We start from the raw sequence: 25,717 nt of genomic DNA, 5'->3' as shown, positions 1-25,717 counted from the left end.
AAAACAGGGCTATTTTACACACTGTCATTTACAGTTACTGCTGTTGTACTCCATGGTCCATTTGTTAATACAGCATTAGCCTGTTCCTGTATAACCATGGATTTGTAGTCATGCTATCTTCACTGTGCTGTACACCTTATCCTATGTGCATCACAGGCAGCTCTGATTGTGTAGGCACCTGCCAACATGGGAGCAGGTCCCACTCAAGCCATTCTTCTGCATCACACTCTTAGGACACAACAGTAGAGGCATCACCCATCCTTGCAATGAAATCCACAAATGTTACTAGCCCTCAAAAGAAAGAAAGAAGTTTTCTAGCTTGTCTGGCTACGACAGAGCAACAGCCTGGAAGGAAAATAGAGACAGCCCTTTCCCAGTTACACCCTTCTTGGTCACTTGGTCATGATGTCACCTAGACATTATTATTACTCTCCCACAGGTGACCAGGTGAATGGCTGTTGAGAAGCCTGACAGCCCATATAAATAGAAGGGATCCTTATGTGAGGGAGCTTTTGAATGTTGTTGATCGTGGACTTGACCCATATTAGCAACATATGTGCTTCATATTCCAAGAAACATTCCATGAGGTAAATAAGGATCCTTCCAGACTGGTGGTGTTTTTTGTGGGTTTGATGTGCAACACGTTATTGTCCCAATAATGGTGCATTAGTGATGTAGTTATACTGGACATACTGTCTATAATTCATTGGAGAATTTCATTTATTGTTCTCCAATGTTGTTGTTTAGTCGTTTAGTTGTGTCCGACTCTTCGTGACCCCATGGACCAGAGCACGCCAGGCAATTCTGTCTTCTACCACCTCCCACAGTTTGGTCAAACTCATGCTGGTAGCTTCGACAACACTGTCCAACCATCTTGTCCTCTATCGTCCCCTTCTCCTTGTGCCCTCCATCTTTCCCAACATCAGGGTCTTTTCCAGGGAGTCTTCAATTCTCCAATACTTCTTCAAGTATTCTTCAATGACATTATTGCTATCTAGACGGATACTGTCACACTATAGTGCAACAAAAGTGGGACAAAAAACAAAAGCAAAAACACCACCCCTCAGGAAGTGACCTACAGTGGAGGATAGTACAGTTGCCAGGAATGGAACCTTGCCATTGTATTTTCAGACTTGCCCTCATATGTTCTATACAAGCAGAAATGAAGTTTGGATCTTTTTAGATTATGACTCTTAAGAAAACCAGCCAGATGGGCGGGGTATAAATAAATAAAAAAAAAGAAATGAAGGACCATTTTATTATATTAGTCAGTGCTTGGTACACCACCACAGGAAAGGGTAGGAAAAATTAATCATCTAAGATGATATCTGATGCTTTGCCAGTTTCTCTTTGTGTCAGTTAAGCTTTTCTTTTTCAGAATCCGTATGTAGGTGACTTGCTGTCTTCCACTGGGCATGCCATGCCACTCTTGAACCACCAGTACTAATTCTCGCAGGACAGACATGTTAAAGGATTGTAATGTAGAGAGATTGTATCATAAAATGGATGCAAAGATAGGCAAGCAGGTGGAAGGACCTTAGCTCAGTGGTTGAGCACAGGTTTTGCATCTGAAAGCCCTCAGGTTCAACCCCCAGCATCTCCAGCTAGGACTAGGGAAGACTCTTGTTTAAAACCTTGGAGAGCTACTACCAGTCCATGTAGATTGGCTTTCTCTAAGCTTGTGTCCTCCAGGTGTTCCAGACTACTAAGAACATAAGAAGAGCCCTGCTTGATCAGGCCAGTGGCTCATGTAGTCCAGCATCCAATTCTCACACTGGCCAACCAGGTGCCTGTGGGAAGCCTGCAAGCAGTACTGGAGTGTATCAACACTCCTCGCCTGCAGCTAGATGGATCAGTAGTTTAATTCAGTATAAAAGAGTTTCCTATTTTCACTGTGTTCCTATGTGCAGTCCTTGAAGAAATAGTTAAAAGTCTCTTATTATGAGTCCATTTCCTGTGCCTGAACATAGGCGTCCAGTTTGGCCAAATTTGTGTTCCATTTTATCCTTTCATGGATAAAACTCAGAATATATGACCTATCAGGGAGGCACAGTATCACTGTAGATTTTCATAACTTTTCTCCTTCTGCTTACCTCTCCTCCCACTGCTGCACTGGTGTAAAAGACAGCTTTTTGGAAGGGAGAGTTATTAATAGTGATCATTTATTCACTGGAACTGGAATCCTTAATGGAAGTTCTCACTAAAGACACAAGGACCAGGAAATGCCCCTTCTTCTTTAATCATAGTGAAACTCAGTTAATGTTATTAAATAATTGGATTTGCCTGGCAGTCATCCATAACTTGTGCTTCATGGAGGGAAAGACATTTGAGAAGCAAGTTATGCATGTCTAATCTGGACTAGGATCTTTTCAGACACCACCCTCATTAGACCATCTCATTCTGTACATATCATTCAGGACTGTACCTTCTAAGAGGTGTTCTGTTGGATGCTGAAAAACATAATCAACCTTCCTTGTTAGATGAGGTGTCCTTAAAAGCAACCTCCATCCTCACAGCCATAACAGCTGAAGGGAGATTTGTTTTTCAGGATTATTAGAAGTGTGATAGAAGTTGATAGTAATCTTGAAAAATTCACCCTGACCCAGAAGGAATCTTAGGTGGTCAGATCACGTGGGTGGACCACAGGATTGGTAGAGTGGAACCATCTACCCCTAGTAGTAGTCGTTTTAAAATACATTTTTTGATTCTAAAAACAACCTCTCATCCTTTAATGGAAAAGTTAATGTCACAAATTGGAACTCCTGCCTTGGGAGGAAAATCTTAGGTAAGGTGAACAAAGGTTGGATGGTTTACTTATTGATCTTACCCTGCCTGCATTTCTGATTCTGATAAAGCAAAGACCAGAGAAACAGAGGGGCATGAGGACATTTACAGTGGTACTTTGCATTTTGTATTCTCAAAACACCCAAAGTTGGACTTAGGAGACAAAGAGAGTAGGAATTAAAGTGCTTCATTTCAGTCTTCCATATGAGGCCAGTAACTATATAAGCCACTGATTATATAAATCTTGGGTTTTGCATTCACCTACTGTTTGTGGGCACTCTCCTCATGTTAAATTCTCTGGAAGTGGTGCTTCTGCTTAATACAATATTGTATTATGGGACATATTTACATTTCACATCTCTTCTGCTATCCATAACAAAGAGGATTCATGGTTCCTTGCCTATTATGCTGCTATATTTGTTCTGCCTTACGTCATGTATTGCCAAAGGTGATGGCACTATGGGCTCAGGTGTACACACCGGCAGATGGACAGTTGTTTGGGATTCTACAATGACCGCTCCCCACTTAAAACGGGGGGCGCCCTTTGCGGGGACGCGTGCAGCCCTGGATCTGGAGTGGCCCCATCAGCATAGGCTTTGCCTTCCCTCAGGTGGGATACCTGGAGGTCCCCGCCTACCCCAGTGAGTTGTCCAATCCCACCTGGGGGAAGCGTTGCCAGGGAAACCAGGCCAGGTAGGGGGAGGGATTACCTGCCCACACAATAGAGGGTGGATCTTAATTGTTAATCCTCACTTGGCTCCTTTCAGGCTCAACCCCCAAACATGTGTGGATCTTCGGCCACAGCATAGTGCATTGGGCGGCCATCCATGCCACTACTGGTCCAGGCGGAGAACATCTGGGTCTGCAGCCAAAGATCTCCATTTCCTGGTTCAGCCAACGTGGAATGCGATGGGATGCCCTGCTCCCTCGGTTGCGTCACGAACTTGCGTTCCGCCATCCGCCACATGCGGTTCTGCTCCACCTTGGCGAAAATGACTTGGTCGTGCAAAAAAGCATAATTCTGATCAAAACAGCGATCGCGGACCTGGAAAGCGTACATGCTGCTCACCCCAACATCACGATTTTCTGGTCCGAACTTCTGCCACGCTTGCATTGGCGTGGCAACATCAAACCCACTAGACTTAATTACACCGTTGAAAAATCAATAGGGCAGTGCGCGCTGCAATCACTCGCATGGGAGGTCGGGTCGCAAAACACCCCAACATTAAAGTCTACATGAAGGAGCTATTTCGGCCCGATGGCGTGCACCTATCAGACCGTGGTAACGAGCGTTGGCTGAGCGACATCAGGCATGGCCTGATAGACTGGTTGGAGGATGGCAAAGGGGGTTTTCAGATGTAGGTAGTCTTGGCGGCGAGTCCGCAATCTTTGCGGTCTCGGGTGGCGGTATCAGGCCTTGGGCGGAATCCTTTAGTCCATCTTCCTCTTTGCGGCGGCGATACCAGGGTTCCCCGTTAAAGGGGTTTTTTGAAGGGAGGCTTTGGCCGTATGCCGAAAGGTCGTCATTGCTCTCCCCTGCGGCGGCGTAACGGGGGCGGCTATCTCTGCTTGAACATATGTTCTCCAGAGCCGGCCCATCCCCCACACACACACTGGATAACCCTGATGCTCCCTAGGTCCCCGGCTGGGGACTAGGGAGGGAGAACGCCCAATGCCTGAGCCAAGGTCTACCCACATTTGAAATTTAATAAAGTTGTGGCCAATTTAATCCCATAGCACGTTGTCTAGAGTCGTTATTCCACATGACGGGGGGGACCACTCGGGATCTGGGGACTCCGCCTGTCCACGCAATGACCGCTCCCCACTTAAAACGGGGGGCGCCCTTTGCGGGGACGCGTGCAGCCCTGGATCTGGAGTGGCCCCATCAGCATAGGCTTTGCCTTCCCTCAGGTGGGATACCTGGAGGTCCCCGCCTACCCCAGTGAGTTGTCCAATCCCACCTGGGGGAAGCGTTGCCAGGGAAACCAGGCCAGGTAGGGGGAGGGATTACCTGCCCACACAATAGAGGGTGGATCTTAATTGTTAATCCTCACTTGGCTCCAGAGCTTCTCCCACCCTACCCACCCTCAGTTAATGCTTTCTTTTGCAGGTTATCTTTTCTTCATAGGTTTTGCAGGTTAACCTTTCTCCACAGGTATGCGGGCGCTGCTACGATAAGGTCGCTGTTAAAGGGCCGGAAAGGAATTTCCCTGCATTGGCAGGTTTCGCCTTTCCCGTAGCAAAACGTCACAACTTTGGCGGTATCAGGCCTTGGGCGGAATCCTTTAGTCCATCTTCCTCTTTGCGGCGGCGATACCAGGGTTCCCCGTTAAAGGGGTTTTTTGAAGGGAGGCTTTGGCCGTATGCCGAAAGGTCGTCATTGCTCTCCCCTGCGGCGGCGTAACGGGGGCGGCTATCTCTGCTTGAACATATGTTCTCCAGAGCCGGCCCATCCCCCACACACACACTGGATAACCCTGATGCTCCCTAGGTCCCCGGCTGGGGACTAGGGAGGGAGAACGCCCAATGCCTGAGCCAAGGTCTACCCACATTTGAAATTTAATAAAGTTGTGGCCAATTTAATCCCATAGCACGTTGTCTAGAGTCGTTATTCCACATGACGGGGGGGACCACTCGGGATCTGGGGACTCCGCCTGTCCACGCAATAGAACTGACTCATCTGAACAGAGTTCCAGACAATTCCCATACTTCCCCAAACTGGGCTTAGACAAAGTCCCAAAATGCAGTTAGCTGCAGTTAACTTCATTTGAAGTTTTCAATATATAAATCTTTCCCACACACACACACTTTAGGGATGTGATTTTGGTTTGTAAATAATTTTGTACAAGTCAGTTCTTCAGTTCTTTATTAATAAGGGAGTCAGTCCACGTATTAGCATTTTTCTGCACAAAGGACTGAAGTCTTTTGAAATGTCAGAATGACTCCTTTAGCATGAATTTTCAGCTGAAGCTGATACAGAGTTTCCAGGTACTTTAAAATCGAGGCACTATAGACTCAGGCTGCAATACACTTACCTGTGAATCCCATTCAATTTAGAGTAGAAATGTACAGGATGGTGTTACAAGGCATATTTAGCTTTACTGAGTACTGAAGTATCTTTGAAAGCTACTACCTACTTCCTATGATCCAGCAAATTGATCAGCATGCAGTAGTCCACACATGCCAAAGGATATTGCATGTGCTTTTAAGGAATGTGCTTCCATCACCCAGGGCAGGGCATTCAGGGCCCCTTGCTGGAGTGGAATGACACACAAACAAAAAGTTGGACAGGTTTTGACAACTCTAACCACCTGTTTGCAGGCTAGGTGAGTGAGAGTAAATCTTTTGAGGGGAGGGGACTTTCACCTTAAAGTGGTCAGTTTTGTCAAACTGACAGGACTGCCAACAGGTTTTGTTGTGAGGATTCGGTTTCCATTGCATATATTTAGAATTCACGTAAATAATGGTAATGCTAATAGGTTAGCATGCTATGTGTTTTGTGGGTGTGTCTTACTTTGGTGTTTGTTTTAAATAAATGCTTATGCTATTTATTTATTTATTTATTTATTTATTTGAGCCCAATTAATTTGCAATGGCTATTGCTAAAACAATCAGTTAGAAATCCAGTTCGCTCAGCTGCCAGTGCAGTTTGGAATAGTTCATTGGTGGTGCCTATATCCTGAAACACAGAATCCTTTCTACAGTGCTGCTGATTAGGGAAGTCAGTGTCAAGAAGAAACCTGGGGAAAGCGCTCTGAGTAGAACCAAGGGAGCATAAGGCAAAGCTGGCAGGGGAGGTACTTTTTTGTCTCTCTTCCCACAAAGGGGTGGGAAGAGAGACAAAAGACAGGGGCAGATGCCGACTGGAACAAGACAAGTTCCAGCTGGATGGTGGAGAGAGAGAGAGAGAGAGAGAGAGAGAGAGAGAGAGACTGTGGATGAGAAGTGATGAAAGGCTTTAAAACAACCTGTTTCTCTTTCCTCCAGACACCGATGGTTCATTTCATGGGGTGGAGTTTCTGCCAGAAGAATTCAGAGACTCTCCTAAGGAAAGAACAATGAGGGTGAATGAGAAATACTCCACGCTACCTGCTGACGAGAAAGGGATCCACATTATCAACATCAGAGCTATTGAAGATATAGGATACGTTCGCACCGAGAGTACGGTGAGTGGAGGAGGCGTCTTCTCACCTATTTGTTGACATATCTAGCTGCTAACAACTTAAACCTGTGTGTGATCTCTGTCCTTTTGCCCCCAATAACCCCAGGGTTGTAACTGTGCACTCCACTGTACAGTATTCCTTGCAAAAGTGAGACTGTTTCAGATGCCTGATGCTAAAAAACACTACAGCATTTCACTGCCTAATGAGGGCTTGCATGAGAAGGTTTCGTTTTAATCAGTTCATTTTTAAGCGGGTATTTCAGTCCAGATAGCAGAACCACACACACACATACTTGCATTGCTGAATGTAAATTTTGTGGGAAGTTTTTGTGCTGCCTTCAGCTGCCCCTTGCAGTACTATACTAAGAAATTTTCGAAATAGTATATCTTTTTTTTTTTTAAATCATTTATATTTTCTGTCAAAATGACCCTCAAGGCAGCTGTTCCCAGATACGCTTTGAGATTAAAATGTTAGCGATATTATCACACACAAATGCACAAAGGATTAGCCTCTGTCCCTCTAATATCACACTTCATGCCTTTTGCAGAGGGAAAAACTTTCCTTGGCATAGAAATGCTGTGATGAGGGAGGGGGAAAGTTTACCTGTTGGCATTTGCATATTATGCAGCCATAAAAAAGTGAAAACCTCAAACTAATAAGATCCCAAGTGTATGATCGATGTCCAGGAAGGGAGCCATGTGAGCCTTCTGTTACAAAAACAAGACACTTGCGGCACCTTAAAAGCTAATACATGTATTATGTCATGTGCTTTTGTATAGGGGAATTAAATTCAAAAATTATAGACAGTGAAGTATAGACTGAAGCCTGCAGTCTTATGCCCACTTACCTTTTTGAACTCAGTGATACTTCCTTCTCAGTAGACATGCACAGGATTGTGCTGCAAATGTATGTAAAAGAATTACAATGACCACAAACAGTGTTGATTATTTCTTGGCACTAGTAAGCAAGTGAAAAAAGTTCGGATGAACTAGGACTCTGTCCTTGTTCTCGAGCAACGTCCTACAAGCAGAACTTTTTCTCTCCATTAGGGAATATATTAATAAATACTGAGTTGCCTTTTGAGGTATGGCTTTCAAATTGTGGTGAGAAAATATTCACCATGCCCTCCCATCGGATGTCAAGGAGATAAATAACTATACAACTTTTAGAAGACATCTGAAGGCAGCCCTGCATAGGGAAGTTTTTAATGTTTGATGTTTTATTATATTTTTAAATCTGCTGGAAGCTGCCACAGTAGCTGGGGCATCCCAGTCAGATGGGTGGGGTACAAATAAAAGAAGAAGAAGAAGAAGAAGAAGAAGAAGAAGAAGAAGAAGAAGAAGAAGAAGAAACCTTTTTATTCAAAATCACATGTTGGTAATTACATGTATAAATGGGATCAGTTACTGAATACAGATTTATTGGTATTTATCTCCTTCAGGTTTATTCAAATCTTTCACCTTTGGAACTTCTTTAGATGGGCACCGTTTCAAAAATGGGCTGCTTATAAACCTTAATGCAGCAGGCAACTAGACCTGCAGAGGCATAATGGCTTGGGACTAGCATGGAAACATAATCTTAGGGGTGTATGCCATATTGCAGTTCGTTTTTTTTATTAATTCTTTCACATGAAACTCCTACGATGAAAACTCTACAGTGGAAAGAATTGATTCCTTTGTCTGCTTGTGAGTTAGTTGGCTACAGGGCAAGAATCTGGGAGTCGCTCAGTGTGCCTGTGTCAGAGCAAGAAGGTGAATGTTTGTTTCTTCCCAAGTACAAGTATAAACACCGGGAAGACTTATAGGGTGACTCCAGTGAATGAGCACACAGTGTGCAAAGAGGGTTGTAGAGCTGTATGCATACAAGCAGAAGTCAGAGACATCATCTCTCAGCTCGGAAAATGCTACATATTTGTTTATTCTTACTTAACAAAATTTATATAACACGTGTGTATAAGAAAACCTTGAAGCAGTTTACAAAAATATACAATAAAACATTAAAATTCTTGTTTTTAAAAAAGCTAAAAACAACCATTTAAATAAATTTAAAAGATGATTCAAATCATCTGTAGATATGGGCTATTAGGAGCAGAAATTTGTCCAGATTTGAACTATGGCACCCAAGACAGGGCTTTGAATTTCAGATACTGCCACAGAAAGGGGCACTAGATTCTAGCGACTAGAAGGGCTTCGTAAAAATGCACCATTTGAAATTGAAACTATATATAGTGTCAACTTATTGGTTAAATCCATGCTGTTTATGGTGTATGTTCCCTTGAATGGTGCATAAAAAGGTTGGGTATTTATTCACCACTCGTCATTAGGCCAGTATTGTCTGTCTAAGTATTTTTAGAAGTCACATTCAGACCTTCAACGTGTGAAGGTCTGAGAGAAGCCTGTATGGAAAACTGGGGCAGCAGGGGGGAGATTGTGTGTTCACTTCCCTCCCCCTGCACTTCTCTAGTTATCTCCCGCTTGGACTACTGCAATGCGCTCTACATGGGGCTATCTTTGAAGGTGACCCGGAAACTACAATTAACCCAGAATGCGGCAGCTAGACTGGTGACTGGGAGCGGCCGCCGGGGCCACATAACACCGGTTCTAAGAGATCTGCATTGGCTCCCAGTACGTTTCCAAGTACAATTCAAAGTGTTGGTGCTGACCTTTAAAGCCCTAAACGGCCTTGGTCCTGTATACCTGAAGGAGCATCTCCACCCCCCATCGTTCAGCCCGGACACTGAGTTCCAGCACCGAGGGCCTTCTGGCAGTTCCCTCATTGTGAGAAGTAAGGTTACAGGGAACCAGACAGAGGGCCTTCTCGGTAGTGGTGCCCACCCTGTGGAACACCCTCCCTTCAGATGTGAAGGAAATAAGTAGCTATCCTATTTTTAAAAGACATCTGAAGGCGGCCCTGTTCAGGGAAGTTTTTAATATTTAACACTGTATTGTTTTTAATACTTGATTGGGAGCCGCCCAGAGTGGCTGGGGAAACTCAGCCAGATGGGCGGGGTATAAATAATAAATTATTATTATTATTATTATTATTATTATTATTATTATTATTATTATTAAAGTCTAATGTGATCAGCACAGTGACGTCATATCAGACATTACATTTATATTATACGTTACAAAGAAAATAGAGTGAAGAGGCGCAGAGTGGTGGCATCCCTGTGTGCCTCTTATAATGTCTGGTTTGGCCTTTCATGTAGTTCTCATGCTTCTTCAGCAGCCTGGCACAGTTTTAGAACTTAACTAATTACATCTCTCCACATTATGAAAGCATTTAGTCACTTCAGCTAAGACTAGAATTTATTAAAAGCTCTTGAACAAAACACTTTGCAGATCAGGAGGCCAAGACATCTTTGAGAAATGGCACAAAAATATGTTTTTTCTTTCTCAAAAGGAAGCATCTGTTTTTTATACTACAGCCAAATTTATATAAAAGTGGTCTCTTGAGAGAGACCACACATGCAAACTTGGAAGCATCAATGACTTTCTTTCCTCTTACAGCCTAATAAAGGAATAATTCTGAGTACTTTGTTTAATTAAGAAAAAGTGGGTGTAATACATGAAGATCCTGATCTGGAACATCCGTATTGTCTTTACCACCCAAGCCATACAAATCCATCTTGCATTCCTAGTTCCTTTGTTCTGTTCTGGTGGTCTTAAGGTGTCAACTTTACCCAGCTGGAAAACTGTGTTTGAGGCACAGCTAGCATCTGCTAACTTAGCCTGGGAATGGCTGAAGCACTAAGTGCTATACTCCTTTCAAAGAACAGGTGTGTCCCCACTGGCCTGCCTGCTGGTGGTTGTTTGAAGGGACCAAAACAACAGGCTTATATGTTATTTAAAACAGCTGGAACTGAATTATCAGTGCATCTGCACTTAATCTTGGGTCTGCCTCTTCTGCTTTAGGATTTGCACTTAATTAGCAAGAGTGTGGCACTAATGTTTCAAGTATACAGTGCAACAACATTTTTATCCTGTGAACTGCCTTGAGATATTTGGATGACACAACAACAACAACATCTGCCCTTGGCTGTCCGAGGCTGACATTCCCTTTAGTGGCATGGGAGAAGCTGCATGCCTCATTGCACTAGCCTTGTCCAAAGTGATGGAAGGAATCATAGAATCATAGAGTTGGAAGAGACCACAAGGGCCATCGAGTCCAACCCCCTGCCAAGCAGGAAACACCATCAGAGCACTCCTGGCATGTGGTTGTCAAGCCTCTGCTTAAAGACCTCCAAAGAAGGAGACTCCACCACACTCCTTGGCAGCAAATTCCACTCTCGAACAGCTCTTACTGTCAGGAAGTTCTTCCTAATGTTTAGGTGGAATCTTCTTTCTTGTAGTTTGGAGCCATTGCTCCATGTCCGCTTCTCTGGAGCAGCAGAAAACAACCTTTCTCCCTCCTCTATGTGACATCCTTTTATATATTTGAACATGGCTATCATATCACCCCTTAACCTCCTCTTCTCCAGGCTAAACATGCCCAGCTCCCTTAGCCGTTCCTCATAAGGCATCGTTTCCAGGCCTTTGACCATTTTGGTTGCCCTCCTCTGGACACGTTCCAGTTTGTCAGTGTCCTTCTTGAACTGTGGTGCCCAGAACTGGACACAGTACTCCAGGTGAGGTCTGACCAGAGCAGAACACAGTGGCACTATTACTTCCCTTGATCTAGATGCTATACTCCTATTGATGCAGCCCAGAACTGCATTGGCTTTTTTAGCTGCCGCTTCACACTGTTGGCTCATGTCAAGTTTGTGGTCAACCAAGACTCCTAGATCCTTTTCACATGTATTGCTCTCAAGCCAGGTGTCACCCATCTTGTATTTGTGCCTCTCATTTTTTTTGGAAGGAGTCCATGCCACAGTTCCTTTGCGTGGACAGGCGGAGTCCCCCAAACCCTGGGCAGCTCCCATGTGGAATAAAGACTCAAGACAACGTGCTATGGGATTAAAATTGGCCACAACTTATTATGCTTCAGATATGGGTAGGCCTTGGCTCAGGCATTGGGCATTTATCCCTCCCAGTCCCCCGCCAGGGATCTGGGGAACATCAGGGTTATCTAGTGGGGGAGATGGGCTGGCTCTGGAGAACATATGTTCATGCAGAGAGAGCCCGCCCCTGTTACGTCGCCGTCGCAGGGGAGAGCAATAACAACCTCTAGGTGTATGGCCAAAGCCTCCCCTCAGAACCCCTTTAACGGGGAACCCTGGTATCGCTGCCACAAAGAGGAGGGGGACGTGGGCCACCGCTACACGCCCACCCCCATTTAGGAAAGATAGACTAAAGGATTCCGCCCAAGGCCTGATACCGCCAAAGTTGTAACGTTTTGCTACGGGGAAAGGCAAACCTGCCAATGCAGGAGAATTCCTTTCCGGTCCTTCAAAAGCGCCCTTGTACCTGTGGAGAAAAGGTTAACCTGCAAAAGAAGTCTTAACTGAGGGTGGGTAGGGTGGGAGAAGCTGTGGAGCCAACTGACGGTTCCCAGGTAGGATCCTCCCCTATTGTGTGGGCAGGTGGTCCCTCCCCCTACCTGGCTTGATCACCTTGTCAAAGCCTCTCCAGGCGGGATTGGGCAACTGGCTGTGGTCAGCGGAGACCTCCAGGTATCCCACCTGGGGAAGGCGAAGCCAAGCCTGTGCTAATGGTGCCGCATAGGGTCCGGGGGGCTGCGTGTGACCACTCAAAACGTGCCCCCCCATTTAATGTGGGGAGCGGTCATTCTGTGCAATAATTTCCTGTCTTTGTAACTAAAGCAGCAGTGCCATGGGGAAGGAGCCACAGAATGGATTCTCCTCACATAATAATTGTTTCCTTCGAACATTACCAACTGGCACAAGGAGCTTCTACACCATGCTGTAGAAGTTAGCACACCATCAGAGGCAACGTTGGAAGTGGTCTATGGCTGGACAGAGAGTCTTTTTCAAAAGCAGAGTTCGCACATATCCCTTTAAACAAAACAAGACAATATAAGATAACATCTATTTTTCTTCTCAAAGCAAGGAAGAACAGCAATCAAGCATTATCAAAGCCCCCCTGGAATTGTGTGGAGTGGAAGGAATTCCCTTTCAAGCCTAATTTCTCCTTCCACCTAAAAGAGCCTTTAGATTGCAATGGAGGCAGTGCCTTCTTAAAGAACAACGTGTAATTCAGATGTACAGCCAAATGCAGTGTAAGCGTGGTTTATCTGTACCACATTGCTTTTAATGGAATATACACTTGGATGCACAACCAAATGTTACCTTTTCATCTGGAGATGCATCTTTCAGGAATTTCATATTCATTTAACAATGCAAGTTTTAATTGCAATATCCATATTTTGTTATCATGGAGTTGGGGGGGGGGCAGGACTGGTAAATGCATTTCCATTTTAATTTTCCATGAGAAAGAGTAATGAATGAAAAAACTGAACCCTGGCTGTGGTCCACTGGCCTTTTTGGCTGAGCTATATGACCAGCTGGCTCCTTTCAATCTCTGTTAAAAATGATCTCTTTTTCACATGATGCAGAGAAGTGACAAATGTTTGAGCATATTATTAATCTGTTTGTCAGTAGTAAAACACAGATGCCTTCGGTGGAGAAGGGCAAAGGATCTCAGCCGGCTTTAAAGCACAAAAAGTTAGAGAACTCACAAACTGGTTGAAGGATAAAACTGGTGATGAAATTAAAGTTGATCTACACAAGTATTTCTGAGTTGGAAAGGTCAGATTATGAAGGTTAGGATGTAGTAAATTGAGATCTGGCCCCATGAGGACGAGTTCACATCCAGTTCACTGTGCAAAGCTGAAGAGGCAAGTCACTTTGTGTTGATCAGTTACCTCAGATTGGTTGTCTGAATTAGCTTGAGTTGCATCCAAGATATAGTCTGAAGGCACATGAAGCCACCATCTTGCTGAGGCTTAGGCTACACATGCGCTTTCTGTTTAAGAGCCCCAGGATCATGTGACCTGTAGTTTCCCTCTCTCAGAGCTACAGTTCCCAGCACTGATCAAAGCACAGCTTCCAAGATTCTTAGGTAGCCTTATCAAACTTGGGGCTGGTCACTGCCTAGAAAGGTGACCACCAGGGAGACACATGTTAGGCTCACCTGGGATTCATCACATAATAAAGCTGGGGTATAAATATATATTTAAAAAGTTGCTTATTTTATTAATCCATTTAACACATTTTAAGCCCACTGTTCATTGCAAAAGGCAGTACTAGCACAGGTTACAAGAAAACACATACATGCACAAATATATATCTGATAACTGAACTTATTGACTAATCAACCAGCAAGCATATTAACTTGTAACATTTTGTTGAGTAAATTCGTAATTTCTGCTGTGGCTGAAAAGAAATACTTAATACTTGATTATTTTAATGCTTAGTCAAAGAGATGATTGAACACATTTCCTTTCCTTTCATTGCAGTTATTGAATTCATTCTCGCAAGATCCTGATGCCAACTGCAAGTATGGACTTTATTTCAGAGACGGGAAAAGGAAAGTGGATTATATCCTGGTTTACCACTACAAGAAGTCCTCCTTCAGCAGAACACTCACCAGGCGGATCCATTTCAATGACCTGGGGCCTCGGAGCCTCAAACAGGACCAGCCGCTTCCTGGGAAAGCAGGGCAGGTTAATATGCACGACAGTGAGCCCCACATGGATTACCATGAAGATGACAAAAGAGTCCGCAGAGAAGAGTACGAAAACAACCTTATGCAGGCCGGCCTTGAGTTGGAAAGAGATGAAGACGTAATTATTCCCTACATTCTTTTTAAAAATTAACTGGGCTATGTATTTGCCAAGACTGGTAGGTGAGGTACTGGAAGGTTCCTGAGCTCCAGAAACCTTAGTCTGTAACTTAGAGCTGGTCCAGCTATGACCTTCCTATGTATGTTCAACAGGAGGGGTCCTGATGGGAGGGGCAGCGCCACACACCTGGCCTTGTGTCAGCTGTGTAGCTGTGCTACACAGGGAGAGGGGAGAGGCAGCAGAGGTCAGTGTGGTGCAGCTATGGTGGTGGGAAAACACATAATGGCTCTGCCGTTCTGCTCACACTTGGAGTCCAACAACATCCAGAGTGCCACAGGTGCTCCATCCATACTATAGGTGTAGAAAGCCAGATTTCCAGAGCCGTACCTTATTGAGCACTGGGCCTTGGGCATATTCCGATGACAGGCGTATAAGTATGTGGAGTAGGAAACAAAAGTGATACAGCTTTCCCTTCTCCTACCGAGACACCTTTGGGAAGACACGATAGCATTGCCTACTACTGGGGCTGGGGTTGGGGTATCACTTTTCAGTGCTCCCCCATGATAAAAAGAAAAATCTCTGCAAATAGAAACAATCAAGTCCAGCCTTTCCCATGCAGTACTACTTTTAATTCGTAAGACTGGGTTTGTGTGCCCCCCCAAAAAAAGTTTTTAAAAATATCAGCCATAGTGGAGCTATGGCATATATGCCACATTTATTCTGAGGTGGTGTATCTGTGTGTATAAATGCAAGCAGACTTTGCTGTATTGTATTAAATACTGCTGATAATACATGCACTGGGAAAGCGAACTATTCTTATCGGCAAAATGAAAATTCCCTTTTATTTCTTATTATGCAGATTCTGCCCCCCCCAGCTGTATTAAGGACTATATTCTAGTGATAAAAATGTGAATATTTCCAGGGCTCAAACTAGACAGGCTAAAAATACTAAACCTCATCCTGACAAAAGAACTGTTATTACAGGATTATTTGCAATCTTGTTCTTACTTACCTGGGAGTAAGACCAGCACACACTCCTGTTTACTCTGCACCCAGCGTGCTCCCACTGCTGGTTTGGGAAATGGTTTAGACATGTCATGAAATGCTGCATTTTGAAGTGCTTTCCCCCAAGCCACCTAATTTCTGAATTGAGAAAAAGAACGATCTGGCTTTGTTTTAAACTGGTAATGTGTTGACAGGCCGAGTCTCATTGCACTCAGCGGGGCTTGCTTTTGAATAGACATGCAAAAGATTGCACAGAGTAAACTTTAAAGGTCTATATCCATGCCTCTAGGGGAAGGTGCTTGAGCCAGAGAAACGGTCTACACAAACAGTGGACATGGCTATGAGCTTTAAAACATTACATCTGTATGATAATAAGAACCTATGTTTCACCTTACATATGAACAGCATAGTGTCAGGAATTTGTGTGGTAGAGGAGACAGATAGGTGGAAGATATTGTTTCAGTTATGGGGCATGGTTCCAAGGCAAAGAGAGTTTCCCACGGAAGTATATTTTGACCTTGTCAGCACTATCTCCCACAAGGACGTGTCCCTTTCTGCTAGTGGCCTCTTAGAAGGGTAGTCGTGCAAGGGTGAGGATGAGCAACAGAAAAGCAAAATAAATTTAACAAGAATCTTATTTACTGAAGTAAAGAGAAAGGCCTGTGGTTTTGTACAAAGATCCCAGTGCTTTCTAATCCCAGCAGAGTCCTTTGTAGACACCCACACTTCTGTAAGCGGATCTCTGCAGATCTGGGAATATTCTTACTTAATCTTGCCAGGTCTGCTTCCTTTCCCTCAGGACCCCAGCTGTACTTTGAGAACTGTAGACCTTGCCCTGCAGTAGATTTTTTCTAACCTTACATAAACCTTTTTCATTTAATCAGAACAAGGGTCCATTCACATGAGTACATACAGGGTGTGTATTAGCAGAAAGTCTGGAGTATTGCAAAATGTTTGTGTGATTCGTTCACCACTCTTTCAAACTCACATCTCATAACCCAAATTTGCCACACTACTAGTGGCTGTGGGAACTCAGTATATATTGGTAAAGTTGTCCATCCTTTGACGTAGGCCCTATGCCTTTAGGAGCTGCATTACAGGCAGAAGTCCAACAGATGCATTGACGGGGAAAGCTGTATCTGCTGTCTTTTGTTCAGCATTTGATGACCACTTCAGCATGTTTTAAACTCTCCACCATTTTCCTCAGCCCATATACCAAGGTTTAATACTGTGACCTAGCCAAAAAAAAACCTGGAATGAATAAGATGAACCCCATTAAATTGACTGTCTAGTATGCCATTGACTTAACCCTTATATATAGGAAACTGAGTAGAGTTTTATACACCAGTGCTGAAAACCCCCATTTTCATAGGATTATTACAATGACTTTATTAGAAGATATTAGTTATAATTAAAAATAATTTTTCTTTTAAAAGTGTTTTAAGAAACTGATGATGATAGCAGATCCAGAGCAAGTCTTTTGTTCCCATCTGATGAACTGACCAAAAAAAACCCCTTTAAATTAACAGACCCAAAGCAAATTAGAATCAAGTCTCAAATTCCACCAAGTTTGGAACATGACAATCACCCCAGTTCCTTCCACATCAATCTGGTGGCCTTTGTCATAGGGCAGAGAGGGCTCTGAATAAATCTCCCCCACCCCACCAACAAGTGCTATAAAAAGAATTATGACATTAAAATGTCCTGCAATATTACCTTTGCACAGATAAGGGTGTGCAGAATGGGGTGGGGTAGGGTGGGATTCTGTGCCGTTTTAGTTTCACATACTAAAGGCATTTGCACACAGAAATAGTTCCACTAGACTTAAAACTGAAGCCTGAAGCAAGAAAATTTGCATTTAGAATTTCATGCTCAAGCTTTCTTCCACATAAGGTCTGAAGCAGTATTTAAAAGATCCACATATTTCTCTAACGGCTATAGGAATTCCAACTCTCCGTCAAAAAGAAGTATTGATACTGCTATTTTAACCTCCATTTGTTCAAGGGAACCTTTTAGCAAAAGTTCCAAATTAAATGCTGGGCTCCAAGATGCAATTACGCTGTGATTAAAGAGGAGTGGTACAGTATAGCTCCTTTCACCTGCTTAGCCAAAGCAAAGTGTTCTATTAAAAGAGTGCCTATCTCAAATAATAATTGTGGCATGAGTGAACTAATGCCAGCATGATTAACAGAGAGAATCCCAGACATACTAATTTCAAAGGCAGAGGCTCAATTTCAATTGGCTGCTGAAGTCAGTTTCCTTCAGACTCCACGTTAAAGGTTGCCAGAGTCAACATGGAACCAGAACTCTTTTGTGTACAATAGTTCACAGAACAGAAAATCCGAGCAGTTCATATTTTTTCTCTCTCTCTCTCATTTTCATGCTGTATTAAAGGTACAGGAATATTATCATAAATTGAGTCCAACACATCAGCTGAAGGGGAAAGTGGAATATGCATTTGTGTGTGCATTTACAGGACTGAGGAGCTGTGTTTGAACTTCAGTGTCTGAATCTAAACCAGGGCAGAGGAAACATTTTCCACATGAGAACTGCATTCCTTCACAGGCAACCTTCTGAGGGGCTGGAGGCACAAGTGGGTGGGGCAATGGATTTGACACTTCCCTTTGTTCAGTAAGCTGCATGCAAAAGGACACCCACACATCTCTCCAAACTTTGTCCAGACAAGCAAGAAGCATTGTTGTTGTTCAGGGACACATTCTAGCCAGGCAAATGAGCTTGAGGAAAGTCTGAAGCAGGGCCAGTGAAGGAGTGTGGCCTAGTGACAGTTCCAAGGACCAGGATAGAGAAGCTTGGAAGGCTGCTTTCAGCCCCTGGGCCTGAGGTTGCTAACCCCTCCTCAGATTGTGAAAACAGCAAACAATCAACATTCTCTTCAAATCTATCTGAGAACAAGTGGTAAGAGCTAGGGCAGTTTAGTGATATCCTGTCCTCAGTCTTCCACACTATGGACTACTTCTACAAATGTGCTTGTACTGCTTTGTACAGATGAACAGGACAATCCAACCCACCTAACTCCCCTTACACTAGGCTGGCAGAGAGGTGGGATGGAATGAGTGGAGGTGTCTCCATCCACCTCTCCCAGCTAAGCTGCCAACACCCTGGAAGCATCACTTGGGTAACGCCAACCTCCCTCTTCTGCCTGCCAGGCAAATGGAGTGCCATGGGCAGGATGCGCACCAGCAGAAGGACCCATAACCAGTCTCAGGGCCATTGAGCAACAGCATATGGTCCAATTTGAGCCTGATTACTATGTCACCTGCAAGCAATCTTACTGCCTCTTTTGACCCTGGCAGTGGAGCACTGTCAGGGTAGTGGGCAGGTTTGGATTGCACCCTAAGGCACTATTTTTGGTTATTAGTCTTGCACTTTTTTGTTTTAAGTTACATATCTAAAATACAATAAAATTGAAGCAATTCTTGCTAACATTTTACAATAATCTCTTTGATATTGGCAAGTAATTGTATAGGTTAATATCAGCATTATGCTTTTCATTTCCAGAAAGCAATAAACAGAAGCTAGTTCTATAAAAAAAAGTATTAGATTTAACTCCATGGATTTAGCAGTTAGCTTAGACATTAGTTTAGACATACCAAACCGTTCTTTTTTGGAGAGTGAAACAGGTTTAGACTGCCATGAATAAACTTGTAATTAGTGACTGATGTACTGTCTACCGAACACAAGGTAGAAAAATGGCTAGTTGAATCTAAAGCAGACAACTTATCATTCAGTGGTGTGTTTTACTGTTTGAAGTCAAATATGTCTGGATTGATGGACATTTACACCCACACAGAGAAAATTGGTGAAGGTTGAATCACATTTTCAGTATTTAAATTAATCAGATTTTAAGAGTCATATGTCAAATTTAAATGTTGGAGATGCCATTCAACCATGGTAAATTCAGTTACACAGTATAAGGTCTTTTAATATTACTCAAGTTAACAAACCCCAGTGTTCCAGTTAATGTACATCCAAATCATCAAGTTATGGTTTGCCCTTGATTTGAATGTAATTTCCAGTTTTGGTTTGGATGCCATGAACAAGCCATAGTTTGCCAGTTTGGATGCAACAGCAAACTATGGCTTGAACTAAATTAGAAATAACTAAGTGAACTGGAGCATGGAGGAGTAAGGAGTAGGGGAGAGAGCATGCAATCTGTAATCTGGTATTATGTGTTAAACAACCTACAAAGTTAGCAGCACATTTTAATAAAATTTGTTTCCATCAAGTCTTAATCATATTTGCTGTGCCCAAAATTTCTCCTGTGTTCCCCATCCCCCACCAGTGCCCATAAGTTGATGGGGAAAGAAATGGCATTTGAAATGATCAGAGGGGAGATAAAATCTCAGAAATGAATGACGTTTAGGGGTCTTTTTTTTAGCACTTACCTTACTTTTAAGTGGCTGGGGGATGCTTGTGAGTGTCCCTTAGCTTCTACAAATCATTTCACCAGTGGTCTGCACTCTGCAGCCTTCCCAAGTGCCCACAGTTTAACCAAAACCCAGGAGAAGACTTCATAAGGTAACATCTCCATGGGGCTTTTTCATACCAGGAAGTATGGGCAGCTAGGAATGCTGCAGGGTGTGTGCTGGGTTGGTGAGTGGCGGAGCTCAAACAACCCCCTTGGCCACCTTGCAATGGAAGAGGGAAGCTCTAAACCCAACAGCCAAAAAATAAATAATGAAACCACTTTTGAAGAGGAATAAATTGGGAGGAGGTCTGAACCTTCCACTGAAAATAAATGAGGCCAATAATGATATAGGCAGACTAAAAAATTTTTATAGATACAGTCTGTATATACATACAGTCTATATCAAACAAATCTGAAGATGATATTAAAGGTTTGTTTGATACACCATTACTCTCTGTAATCCCAGAGTATAACTATGATACATGTCTTGATATCGTTGTGATACATGTCTTGATAAGAGGCACATTAACATGTTCCTGGACAGACGGTATTCTTCACTTTAGTTTATCATTTTTACCAAATACAATGTTTACAGTAATAGTAGTATTTCAAGGCAGCAGAATTCCATGCATTCTGACTGGCAGCAGAATTCTATGCATGTCTACTCTGAAGTAGGTCACACCGACTTTGAGGGAACTTTACTCCCAGCCAAGTGGGTATATTCTCCAGAGGTATGGGACTCCAGCTCCCATCAGCGCTAGCTAGCCTTGTGGAGTAGTCAGAGATGATGTAAATTGTTGTTCAACAACATCTGGAGGGCCACAGGATTGCAGCCTAAGCTTGGGATTCTATACCCATTTACTTGAGAGTAAGTCCTGCTATGCTGAATGGGGCTTACTTCTGAGTAGACACATATGGTGATTGTGCTGCAGCTGCACATATCGCTATCCATCCACATATAATATCAACAATAAGCAAGTGTTTGAAAATGAGAGAGAGATCAGTTCTAGAAATAGGGCAAAATGGAGGCTTGCAGTCATTTGATTGGCTGTCATTGAGAGTTCCCTGAAGCCTTACTGCTGACTTTAATATTGGTTAAAAGTAAAAGCTTGTTCAAGGAAGACATATATTAAGTTGATTAAATTCTGCTCTGTGAAGTAAGCTAATACATGTTTTTGAAGCTTTGCCATATTGGAGATCGGCAGCTATTTATGTCCCTTGAGTAATGTATTTCTAGTAAGCAGGTGCACAGGACGGCAGGATGAAAACAGGCTTTTGTGCCTGTGCAAACTAGTACAGCAGCAACAGCGGTGAAACAAAAGGCTGAGAGGAGATGCTCTTTGCCTCTGAGCTGGTATTCACAAACTGGTTGTAGATTACTTACTAGACTGGAAACAATTTTAAAACTAAAATTCAAATCTGTAGTATTGCCTAATCCAACAGCTCCTTAATGCAAGCAAAACTAACATTGCAGAGGAGCAGACTTTTAAACACCCAGATTTACGCTAGGCAACCAATCAGACATTAAATCGATCATCCTATAGACAAGACCAGGAATAGATGGCACTATAAAGAGAAAACACATTTCTGTTTATCAGCTATTCAGTGAATTGGACTGCTGTGAAGTAAATGAGTAATGAATTTTAATCCAGTGTTTTTAGTGCATTGCCACTTTCCATTTCAATCTTTAACTAGTAGATATAGCAAGGATTTCTTCTTCCTTTTTTAGTGGGACTCTTGTGTCTGCAACAAGTGTGGAAGAAACAGAAACTCAGTAGAAAATGCTTTTCTTGGTAGATACAGTGATGCAGGAAATGTGTTCATTGATAATTCTTTGCTTCGGAACACTGGATAGAACACAGTAGTTTAAATGTATATGCTACCTTATTAGCCCCTTAAATATATATAATTATTCTAAAATAAAATTCAATAAATCCTAAACTTTAGATTTTTTTTTTAAAAAAGCATCATTGTAGACCTCAGACTTCTGGAGAAAGGCTTGAAATTCCTCTTACAGAAAACTGATAAAAGTAGGGGGAGGAACTCTGTATACACCCATTCTTCGAATTGCTTTTTGTACAGAGCTGTCCTTTGAAGTTTTCTGCAATGTTCTTGACATCGTTTGTCAATTATGTGGACTAACTTGCATGAAAGCTTCTGTTGTTTATTTGCTGATGAGACAAATACGTTGGTCATGCCAGGAAACGTAATATACAGTATGTGCAGATTCAAATATTGCTATTTAAAAACAGGTATCATTGCGCCTTCCTCTTGAGACTAATTACATTCAGAGATTGCCAGCAGCAGACCTTGAATCAAGCACTGCTGCCTTAAACATGTCAGTTGCACTGATGTGATCTGCTTTGCGCAGCAGGCAGCACTTGGCAGTGTCGTTGAGCCTTTCAGCATATACACTCGCTACAGGAGGAACTGTGCTGGGTGCAGAACAAGCCTTTAAAAAGAGAAAATGTGAAATAATGGTTAGTTTTGGCTCAACAGCTGTTCTAAAGATTCATCCCAACCCCTGTGTTGGTTCTTGTCCAAAGGGGATAGAAACATTGGGAGCCTTATACTGAGCCTTATTCTGATTCAGACCATCAGTCTGTCCAACACTGTGTTGACTACACTGACTGACAGCAGCTCTCTGGGAGATGCCAGGAATTGAACCCATGACCTTCTGCATTCAACCAGGTGCTCTACAACTTCCCCCAAGATACAAAAGAGCTTCCCAAAAATCACATAGCTGAAGTGTTTCCTCTCTTGGCCACTATAGTTTTAGAACCCTTCTGCCCTTGTAAAGAAAACTTTAGCCACTGTGGAAAGTGAACTGATGCCACTTCCTTTACAAAATGTCTATTATTTAATCTTAAATCTGGGCTGTTTAATGTCACTGCTATGCTCACAAACTATTTTTATGGGATATTGACTTATCCTTTAAATGATTGTTCACTTGTTTATGTCTTACGTGAATCAGAGTTATCTCTCTCGCATCCCTCCGTTGTTTTCTGTGAAATGTAGTCATTAGTTTCATCCACATATCAAATAAACTAGCTTCTGGAAAATAGCTCATAGGCCTTCCAGGCCTGTGTGAAAATGAGCAGATTTGTGTTTCAGGTTCTTTGATAAAAAGTTTTCCCTTTCTCTCCCTCCAAATGTTTTTAGACAAAAATACATGGGCTTGGATTTGTAAAAATACATGCACCTTGGAATGTTTTGTGCCGGGAAGCAGAATTTATGAAACTGAAGATGCCCACAAAAAAGGTTAGTTTAAATATTATTTTATACTAGGAAACATAAAACAGTTGTTTATGGTTTAGTGTTTTTTTAAAAAAATACAAGAAGTGGAGAAATTAGCTTTCTACTTAATATAATTTGCTATACAATTTATAATGTAATGCTGTGAGTTGTGGGTATGAATGCATATTCTGTGCACAGTGACATAAAAATGTGTGGTTTGAGATGCACGTGGGGAAATTGCTGCCATTTTGCAGTTTGCTTATTAACATTTATATCCATTTTCCCATGAATTGCACCGAAGCAGCTTGCCCAGGTTTGCATTTAATACGGCTGCACCTTAGTCTATTGCTAATATCCACCCATTCTAGAGCTGACCTCTCACACTCAGTCAAGAGACTGCTTATTATGTTTTCCTTGACTGCCTCACAACACTAATGAGGCCACCACAGCCTTTTACGGACAGACTGATAACCAAGTACAGTATGCCAGGTTCCATGGCATGTCCAAACAACCTCAGGACCAACAAGGGAATATTCTCTTCATCAAGGAACAGCCCTCTGCACATACTTGAGGCATTTTGTTTAAGAAAAGAAAAGAAACAAACAAAAAATACCCTTCTCCCAAGAAAAGAAACAGTCTGCATGATCAATCAATCAATCAATCAATCAATCTTTATTTACGGCTATTAGCCCATAAATCTGCATGATCAGGTAAACCAAAATAGGGTTAGGTGGCAACCCTAACATGAACAGCACACATCTGCTATGCAAACCTAAAATGGTTGTGTATCCTTTTAGATGCCATTGCTTCTCCTCATGTAGGGCAACTTATAGAGAAATTGTTCTCTGTTAGACACAACTGCATGGATCCCAACAGGAGTGAAGTTCTAAATATCCTCTGAGGGGAAGCCTTGTAACAAGTCACAAGGTGAATGACATTTCTTCTCCATCAGTGCTAGAGGTCTTGCTGCAGCAGTGTAATTGAATCCCATGTCTTCTTGTCTATGACAAGGCCACCCTTGCTCCCTATGCTGTGGGACATTGCAGCTGCAACGCTTGGGTGATAGAAAAGACCCAGGGAAAGAGTTCCTTTCTCTGTGTATGATTTCCCCCCACTCTGATGTGAAAGTGCAAATACGAATAAGGTGGGTTTTGTGTCCTTCACTCCAGCGCTGCCTATCACCACCAGCAACAACACAACAAGGTCGTGGTTCCGTATATAGATTTATGCATGTGAAGAGTCCCATGTCTGTGCCCAACATTTGGCGAGCATGAAAGGATTGGTTGGACCTACTCCTGCCTTCCCAATGAATCTTTGAATTGTCATTATAAAAGTGACAGCACATTGTCACCAGATGACAGGAGGATGTGATGAATGTGAAGCTTCTGAGGGAAGTATCTGTACCTGTTCAGGGTGCAAAACTGAGAAATGGATCAATATTTAATGACATGCTAAGTGCAGAAAGCAGACTCTGCAGGGAAATGTCTCTATTGGAACAGGAGACAGCCTGAGAGTACATAGTAATTTATTGCAAGTAAAACTAAAATTAAACTTTGGGATTTCAGTTTTAGATTAGGAGCTGATCCATTCCCATTTATCATGCTACTTGTTTTAATTATGTTTCTAAATTTTACAATACCCTGCCATTATACTGAAGAATGTTAAATTATGGAGGTGTAGGGTTGAAAGGGATTAGATCTTGTCCAACTGCATAGAAGTAGGATTGTTCTTTTCCCAAAATAGATGGGAGCATCATGAACCAAAGCAGAAAGTACTATTATACCGTAACTAAAGCTATGTATACTCATTGCTGAAAAGGGGTGGTGGGAGATAAAGAAAATTCTGCAATCTGTATAAATTGTTCTAATTTACTTAATCCTTTATTGGGGATCATTTATTGTATATTATTATTATTTTAAACATTAACAGGGTTCAATTCAGAGTTCCCCAGAGCAGAACTTCACTAACTAGACTCTCCCACTGGCAGAGGGCATGCAAAGGGTGTACTTATCACCTATTTCTAATTTTCATTGCCCCTTGTACTGTACAGATTTTGATTTTGATTTTCTCTTGAAGAATGTTCTCTTCTTGATGCCTTGGTATCCTTTGTCAATGACTTGAAATAAATAATGGATTGTTTGTTTGTTTGGTCCTCAGGTATATCAAATTCATCAACCTCATGGCCTATTGAAAAAAATCAATTCCGTAATTCAAAAAATAACGGAACCCATCCAACCTAAAGTGGCAGAACACAAACATCAGACAGTGAAACGCCTCTCCTACCCCTTCTCCAGGGAGAAACAACACTTGTAAGTCAAAGTTCGTCATCTTTAATGTCATTTTCAGCAAACTC

The 25,717-nt window shown here is 42.6% G+C and overlaps 1 protein-coding gene across 5 annotated transcripts in view; it reads left to right on the top strand.

The window, feature by feature from the left end:
• The window catches only part of ANO1 (anoctamin 1), a 153,663-nt gene that overhangs the window by 57,018 nt on the left and 70,928 nt on the right, over window positions 1-25,717 (top strand). For all 5 annotated transcript variants that reach the window (XM_079963448.1, XM_079963449.1, XM_079963447.1 and 2 more), the window contains exons 2-5: window positions 6,772-6,950; window positions 14,367-14,693; window positions 23,290-23,388; window positions 25,522-25,673. In XM_079963448.1, coding sequence (XP_079819574.1) covers window positions 6,772-6,950; window positions 14,367-14,693; window positions 23,290-23,388; window positions 25,522-25,673 — 757 coding nt within the window. The remainder of the gene's footprint in view (window positions 1-6,771; window positions 6,951-14,366; window positions 14,694-23,289; window positions 23,389-25,521; window positions 25,674-25,717) is intronic.

Source organism: Podarcis cretensis (genome assembly GCF_951804945.1).
Source record: "Podarcis cretensis genome assembly, chromosome: 1".
NCBI classification, from domain to species: Eukaryota; Metazoa; Chordata; class Lepidosauria; order Squamata; family Lacertidae; genus Podarcis; species Podarcis cretensis.
Note: the sequence above shows the minus strand (reverse complement) of the source record. Positions and strands in the feature narration are given on the sequence as shown.